The 8,600-nt window shown below is 37.5% G+C and overlaps 1 protein-coding gene across 2 annotated transcripts in view; it reads right to left on the reverse strand.

Moving 5' to 3' along the window:
- Nucleotides 1-4,707: 4,707 nt before the first annotated feature.
- LOC137643919 (uncharacterized) overlaps nucleotides 4,708-8,600 on the reverse strand; it is a 49,595-nt gene continuing 45,702 nt past the window's right edge. For both annotated transcript variants that reach the window (XM_068376680.1, XM_068376679.1), the window contains exons 20-24: nucleotides 8,188-8,368; nucleotides 7,582-7,696; nucleotides 5,885-6,047; nucleotides 5,511-5,560; nucleotides 4,708-4,994 (exon numbers count right to left, since the gene is read on the reverse strand). In XM_068376680.1, the coding sequence (XP_068232781.1) occupies nucleotides 4,939-4,994; nucleotides 5,511-5,560; nucleotides 5,885-6,047; nucleotides 7,582-7,696; nucleotides 8,188-8,368 (565 nt within the window). In that variant the 3' untranslated portion in view covers nucleotides 4,708-4,938. The remainder of the gene's footprint in view (nucleotides 4,995-5,510; nucleotides 5,561-5,884; nucleotides 6,048-7,581; nucleotides 7,697-8,187; nucleotides 8,369-8,600) is intronic.

Genomic DNA, 8,600 nt, shown 5'->3' on the forward strand with positions numbered 1-8,600 from the left:
TTCACCCCAAACCCACCACCAGTGTTAAGGGTAAATGGCCCGTATATGACTGGAGCAACCGAAGTTAGCAATGCCCTGACTGACCATTTTTCAAATGCATCGTGCAAGTGTGAAGCAACTCCTGGTCACCAGTATAGGATCATTAAAGAAAAGAAAGTTTCAAATTTCGCAACAAGAAAGCAAGAGTCATACAATTTTCCTTTTACTGAAAGAGAATTTAATTCTGCACTTGCTATGTGTAACGATACAGCCCCTGGTCCGATGGAATTCCATATGCAATGATTAAACACGTACCTTTTAATACAAAGTTATTTAGTTTAAACATTTTTGATAAAATATGGCATAATCATAGTTATCCAAGTGTTTGGGAACTAGCCATTATTTTAGCCTTTTTAAAACCCGGTAAGGACAAGATTTTAGTAGCAAATTATACGCCAATTGCATTGACATCTTATTTCTGTAAAATCATGGAGAAGATGGTCAATGTAAGACTGTTATGGTACCTTGAAAAGAAGGGTATTTTATCACCCATTCAATGTGGATTCATAAAAATGCACTCAACGACTGATGTGTTGATACGACTTGAGTCCTCTATTTGTGAAGCCTTTGCTTCCAAACAGCACCATGTGACAGTCTTTTTTTACCTTGAAAAGGCATATGATACCACATGGAGATATGGTATACTTAAAAGAATTCACGAGTTTGGATTAAGAGGAGAGCTACCACTATTCATTCAGTCATTTCTCTCACATAGAGCTTTTCAAGTGAGTGTTGGGGAAATTCTATCAGAGAGTAAATGCCAGGAAGAAGGAGTTCCTCAGGGTAGTGTGCTGAGTCTAACCCTTTTTGCACTAGCAATTAATGGGATATCCTCAGTCATTCCCCGGGATGTCTTGCAACATTATTTGTGGATGATCTCTCAATATCATTTGCTGGAACTAGAATGGCAATGGTTGAGAGAAAATTACAACTCTCTATTGATAAAATTATCCAGTGGGCCGATATGAATGGATTTAAGTTCTCGACAAGTAAAACTACAATTGTCCATTTCTGTTGTATCTGGGGAGTACATCCAGACCCGGATATATACATCAAAGGTCAACGGATCCCAAGTACAAGTGCAGCTAAATTTTTAGGGTTAATATTTGATTGTAGGCTTACATGGGTTTCTCACCAAAAAGCATTAAAAGCTAATGTTTTGAGGCTCTGAATCTTTTAAAAGTATTGTCCCATACATCATGGGGGCAGACTGCAATACTATTTTAAGATTATACAAGGCCTTGATTTTTTCCAAAATTAGTTATGGATGTGAAATATACACCTCAGTCACCTGAAGCCGGTTAAAAATATTAGATTTCATACATCATGCTGGTATTAGATTGTCCACAGGAGCGTTTAGAACCTCACCTATCATGAGTCTCCTTGTTGACGCCGGGGAGATGCCTCTAGACCTTTACTGAATGTCTTCTAATATTCGGTATTGGTTTAGATTGCAAAGACTCCCTAATTCTGTAGCCTTTCAGACTGCAAACCTTGTAAGGCACTCAACATACTTTGAGTTGTACTCAAAATCTCCTCAACCTTATGGCTTTCGGGTGAAACAATTATTAAACAGTCTTGATATAATTAGAATTAAAGTGCTTTCATTCAAGGTATCATCAATGCCTCCATGGAAATTACCTGATGTATCTCTTTGTAAATGCTTTATTAGAGTTAATAAGAATATGACTGACTTATAATCCAGGTCTCTCTTTATGGAACATGTTGCAGAACATAGGGGATCGACTTTTACATATACTGATGGCTCCAAATCTGATGCTGGCATTGGATTTGGAGTACATAGTAATGATTTTAATTGTAGAGGTGCACTTCCTCTAACAGCTTCCATATTTACTGCTGAACTGTATGGCATACTAACCACTATTGAGAAAATAGCTTTGGAAAAGGAGGGTAATTTTACAATTTTTAGTGATGCAAGGAGTGTTCTTCAAGCTTTAGGAGTTTTTAATTCTAGTAACCCTCTAGTTTTAAAGATTTTAGAATGGCTTTTTATTATTAGACGGAGAGGTATAACAGTTCGATTTTGTTGGGTTCTAGCACAGTAGGTGTGTCTGGGAATGAGAAGGCAGATTTATTGGCAAAGAATGCGGCATCCGAGTTGCTACAAAGAAGGTATCCCATTCCCTGTAATGACTTCCTACCTTACATCAAGAAATTAGTTTGTAATAAATGGCAATAGCACTGGGATAGTCTAGATGGCAATAAAATGAGGGAAGTAACAAATGTCATATCACCTTGGAGGTAAAATATGATGCTGCGAAAATGGGAGACGACTCTTTGTCGTCTCCGTATTGGTCACACTTGGTTGACACACGAGTTTCTGCTGAATTGCCAACACCAACGGTATTGCGAGGACTGTTTAGTACCTTTAACAGTGAGGCATTTGTTGACCGAATGCCCAAATTATAATAGGTTAAGAAATAGATATCTGTTTGAGGCTCGAGGTGAGGATGGCAGGTTCATCCTTGCTAAGATTCTTGAACATGATGTGTCCTATTATGCGAGCGGCATTTTTAGATTTATTCCAGAAGTAGGTCTCCTGAAAACTGTTTAACTTCTATAATGACATTCAACTTTTATGGTTTTAATTGAATATTTTTTTTTAATTTTTATATGAAATAAACGATATTGGTGTTAATGACCTTAGATGTCAGGATGCCAGAATACCTTCAATCAATCAATCAATCAATCACGTCCCCGATACCCCCCCCGAGGTGGGTATTGGGAACGTCTGAGTTTAAATTAACATGCCTATTTTCAAACTCTTAATATTCATACCTTGACAGTCACATTGCTAGTTTCTCACAACCACACAGGTTTCTCTGGCTACTAATGGTGCATTACACAATGTCGTCTTTTAGCGAGGTGACAAGGCATTTTCCGGTTACAGTCTAACACTGTAAAGGTAAAAACCATGGTCAATGACCAAGTCAGAGGTCGGACTGTCACCCCTCTAACGGGTGAGTCATCCCTATTAAATAGCGTAAGGTTTGTTTAGTGACGGAACAAATGAAAAATTTGTCACCCTACTTTGTTCCCATTTGGTATAAATCTGGCATTTTTTATTTCTCACATCCCTTGTCTCCAGTCTTAATGGTTGCAGGCCCAACTTATTGTATGTTCACAGATACCAAACTAGGGTGTTGCCACTCACACCAGAGTGGTGCTTTTTGAGGCATAGAGCCCTCATCCTTCCCTAATCTTGGCGACATTTTATACCTATACACTGCCTTCGTCAAGGTGATCTTGTGCCTTTCAATGATTCTGTTTCCTCTTGGCCTGAAAAGCTTCCAGATGTACCACTTTTTAAGCACCTTGAAACCTTCAGAACAAAAAGTAACACTTTGGTCAATCAGTACTTTATTGAATGGCCCACTCTCCAGGAAGAGCCGTCTAATGCGTCAGCAATTTCAGACACCTGGTCCAACCATAGCAACCTCCAGATTGCCATTCTGCCAGCCCACAATCAATCATGGAGATATACAGACCTCACTGGTAATGTGTTATATCTATGGCTAGCGTTGTCTATTTTGGTTTCCACTCGAATCTCTTCAGAGTCCTGTAACCTAAGGACCGAGTCGTTTAACTATAGGTAGTAGGTTGGCCAGGGCACCAGCTACTCGTTGAGATATTACCACTAGAGAGTTATGGCATTTTTTCACTGGCCAGACAGTACTACATTGGATCCTTCTCTCTGGTTACGGTTCATTTTCCCTTTGCCTACACATACACCTAATAGTCTGACCTATTCTTTACATATTCTCCTCTGTCCTCACACACCTGACAACACTGAGATTACCAAACAATTCTTCTTCACCCAAGGGATTACTGCACTGTAATTGATCCGTGGCTACTTTCCTCTTGGTAAGGGTAGAAGAGAGACTTTAGCAATGGTAAACAGCTCTTCTAGAAGGACACTCCAAAATCAAACCATTGTTTTCTAGTCTCAGGTAGTACCATAGCCTCTGTACCATGGTCTTTCACTGCCTTGGGTTAGAGTTCTCTTGCTAGAGGGTATGCTGGGGAACGCTATTTTATTTAATTTCTCTTCCTCTTGATTTGTTAAAGTTTATATAGTTGAATAAGAGATATTTATTTCACTATTGTTACTCTTCTTAAAATATTTTATTTTTTCCTTTTTTTCCTTTCCTCACTGGTCTATTTGCCCTGTCTGAGCCCTTGGTCTTATAGCATCCTGCTTTTCCAACTAGGGTTGTAGTTTAGTTAATAATAATAATAATAATAATAATAACTGACATCTGTCACAGCTGCTAACCTCAGAGCCTCCCTTTTGATGCCAGGACCAATCTTTCTAGCAAGATAGGGTGCCCTGTCCAACTTTTATGGGGTGTATAAGATGCACCTCCAGTAGACAGTGATGCAGCACAGCCCACCATAGCCAAATCATATGCAAGCTCCTCTGGCTTCCCCAACTAGGCTTTCTTTTTTTATTAACTCCATCAGAACATGTGTATTTCATATTAACGCCAGAGAATATACTCAGACTAAATTAATTGGAAGGATACTTAGTAGCATATTTACACAGCTGTTTAACTTCAGTTGGTAGGCTCAATATTTTGCACCAAAAAATGTTGCGAGTCTTGTCAAAGAGTTAATTCTGGTGCTTGTTTTTAAGAATAGAAGAAAATAATTTGATAGATATTTTTATTAAAAACAATATGCCACATAGTCTCATTCATACATCTGATAACCAATACCCATAGACGCTGGAAAATTCAAATTAGCCAGATCTTATGATTCTAAAAAAATTCGACCTGTTCTCCTGCTCAGTTAAGAGCAAGTAAGGTATGACACTCCAGCCACCTGTGAACGTCGTCACGAATTTAACGACATGAGACCAAAGCTCCCCACATCCCCCTAGTCATCAGTTTTAATTGGCGACTCGTGTCCTCCTTCAGCTGTTCCAGAGGTTTCTGCAGAGATGAAATACAAGTCACCATTGATAATAGTGTAAAAAGATTTTCTCAATATCATGCTGAACACACACATACAGTATACACATGTTTATATATATATATATGTGTGTGTGTGTGTGTGTGTGTGTGTGTGTGTATGTGTGTGCGTACACATACAAGTGTGTGTCTTAAGTATATGTTTGTGTAGTAAACCATCCTAATACAGAGCAGGTTTCAAAAGGTAGTTAAAGGTGAATGCTAATAGGGACCAGCGCTTTTATATAAGAAATGGAATTAAAATATAAAAGTTTGAATTCATGATATAAGCTAGTATCCTAAAATCTTTTTTAGGTAAAAGGATTTATAAAATTTCTATTCATATATGATGTATTCCATGTTTAACCAAAGGGTGGGAGCTATGACATTTGCATTAATTGAATTAGATGAAGTCAGATTATACAAAATTGAATAATCACCATTAACCTTTTTGGGTAATGTAAATTTAAGCTGAAAGAAATATACCAAGAAAATTACCTTTCTTAAACATAACAACTGCATCTTCTTCCTTTTTCGCAAGGCACCTCCTGTGTTGGAAAAGAAAAATACAAATGCACCAATTGATTTATGAAATGACATCAGAATTGCTTATTACTATCCCTTGATTTACCACATAAATTGAACTGCTAGCATTTTTACCGTACAATTCCATTCTAAGCAAATCCCTTGCCTCCCAAAAAAATTTAAATAAAACTATTAAATTTATCATCTTATGAAGGAAAAGACTTGACAAGAATGGCCGCTGAATACAGATATACCTTTTAAAGATATTGACACCATGACAAGCGTAGTCACTGACACGTGTCTAGGGAAAAAGAAGCAGAATTCAGCAACACATTGCATCAACTCACCTGTACAACATGACTATTAACGCCATAACGATCAAAACAATCAGTACACTTTCCACACAAAGGATCACAAGCATCAACAATCTCGTGTCTGACTCGTCTTGCGTCGAAAGTGTCACGGGCTCCTTGAGCTGTTGCCAGGCCATTTCCTGGTACTCAGGTTCCCCTGGAGTGGAGCAGTGATAGGAAGGGTAAATACTGGTAGAAAAGCCGAATAAACTGCAAAGCTCATGATAAGGATTATGATAATACTGGTATACATTTAGTTATTAGCTATCTTGAGGAATCTCAAGTAGGAATTGAACAGTGTTGCCCCATCTTCGTTACCTGGAAATTTTTAAGATTTTTATAACTATCACAATAGAATATATCTTGCAACACAAAAGAGAAAAAGATAATTAAATCGAGAAAACTGATAGGTGGAAGGTTGTTACAATTGCCCCACTGTATATAGGAGAAGGGCTCTTGCATTGGTAGACCGTAAATTAGATGGAAGTATTGGTTGGTAACATCTAGTGTGTGTAACCTGGTGGAAACGTTCAAGACTTGAATTGTGTGAACTAGAACTCATGCAGCACTCACTACCATTAAATTTCACCAGTGAACACAACCTTGCCGTTGTTTTGAACCTGGGATGGGGGATTGAAAGAGGCCCATTGATCAATCTGCCGAGTCCTCAGCAGCCATTGCCTAGTCTTCCCTGTTCTTTAATTGGTGGATAGGAACAGTAGGTCCTGATCATATGAGTATATGATTCGATGTAATGCCCTGTTCTTTTTTTTTTTTGCTGCTGCTCATGAGAAATTTTCAAACTTTTGAATGCAGCTTGGTGCTAGTTTCTACTCAGTTAATGGGGAGGGCTTAATAATAGTATCTCTGTCCCCGCACATTCTGAGCATGTATGACCAGTCTCGCCTCTTGATTGGTGCAAGGATTCTTTAGTGGGAAACTGGGGTTTTGGCTGAGGAAATCCCATGAACGAATGATTTGCAGCAATGACATGGTCAGAATTGTATAATAAAAACAAAATAACCAGATAGAAAAATATATGGTTCGCGTAAGTGGCTTTTATTCTGATGTGGCTCGCTTTGCCTCCAAGTAAACAATAGCTCACTGCTCCTCTATTCTAGCCAGCATAACATGAATGTGCTGCGCGCCATCCACGCGGGTCACTATTAAAGTATCATAGTCATCTATAATTTATATCACGTCCTTCTGATGGCCAGTCAGGGACCAAGAATCCACTCATCAATCAGGAGGCAAGACTGCTCGTGCATGATCAGAGTGTGTGGGGGTAGGAGCTGCAATTAGACCCATCCAGTTAATGGATTCATATCATAAAATATCAACAACCTATATTGTTTATAAAGAAGAAAATGAAGCTACGAGTAGAACTGAATATAAACACCGGAAACGATTAAAGAAAATAACATATGAACTGAACATTGCAATCAGGATAATAGCTGCTATGGGAATGAATGTAATATTTTATATCTCACCCGGCAGATAGTGTCAAAGGGGATGTTAGGGATTGTGAAATAAAATTCAAGTAATGGATTTTCGACATCTTGGCTATATTAGATAATAATAAATAAATTGATAAATAGATTTATGCTCCTGTAACTGTATTCTTAAGCAAGGGAACTTAAAAACCTACTGGTAAAGGAAATTCCTTTTTACATTTTCTATTTCGATATTACCTTGCATATATGTGATGCCAAGGACTCCAACCGAGTAGGATTCTCCATGCTCCAAAGGACAGTTTTTAAAGCCTCCATAAGTATTGCCATCTCCCACTTCAATATTTCCATGAGTCTAAAAGAAGAGAGAATACTAAGTTTATTTTGGTGCAGTAGAATATTCTTTCATGAGAACTGAATTTTGTTACTGTAATAGTTTTAGATTTTCTTTATGACTATTCTGCAATGCATCTCAGAATGCCATGCAGTTTTTTCATATTCTGATTAGCAGGTGGGACTTGGAAAACATGGGGTTACCGATTCTTCATTCTAATAATTAAGAATCTAGAGCACATCGTTCTTGTCTGGTGTTATTTATGTTTTATTTGGCAATTCCTTAACATTTTAAGAATTCTTTGATACATATAATACAAGTGACCTAAACTGAACCTAGTGTTTCATTTTATGTTAGAAGTTAGAAATGCTCCTATTTGTAAATGAAATAATAAAAGTTTCAAAGAATACGTTAGGGCATTCATTGCCACAATTGTTTGAGGTAGGTTTATAGGCCTCTGCTGAGATAAATGTTAAGAGTAAATAAAAAAAAAAAGGAAGACTGTTACTCACCACTGGAAGCATAGCTGCAATCCAGGTAGAATCTCCACAGAATGGTTTTTCTTGAGAATTTTCTTTTTTCCCTTGTCTGCTTCTCATATAATTGATCAGAAGCTTGGTGCTTTCATTTCTCAAGTCGTGTCTCTGGGAATACCCATCTTTCTTAAGACGTTCGACAACTATAACGAGATTGCTGTGATAGGTTGAAAAGATATTATTAGTTGTTTAACGAGATTCTGTTATTGGTTGAAAAAATCATAATTAGTTGTTTAACGGGATTCTGTGATTGGTTAAAAAATCATTATTAGTTGTTTAAAGAGAATTTTTTAAACAGTAAGAAAACAGGTGATAGAATATCAAAATATATCTTCTGAATTTAAGGAGCTGTTTTCGTTTATAATGGAGCCAACCAGTCACGTTGGAGC

This window comes from Palaemon carinicauda, chromosome 7 (genome assembly GCF_036898095.1).
Source record: "Palaemon carinicauda isolate YSFRI2023 chromosome 7, ASM3689809v2, whole genome shotgun sequence".
Classification (NCBI taxonomy): Eukaryota; Metazoa; Arthropoda; class Malacostraca; order Decapoda; family Palaemonidae; genus Palaemon; species Palaemon carinicauda.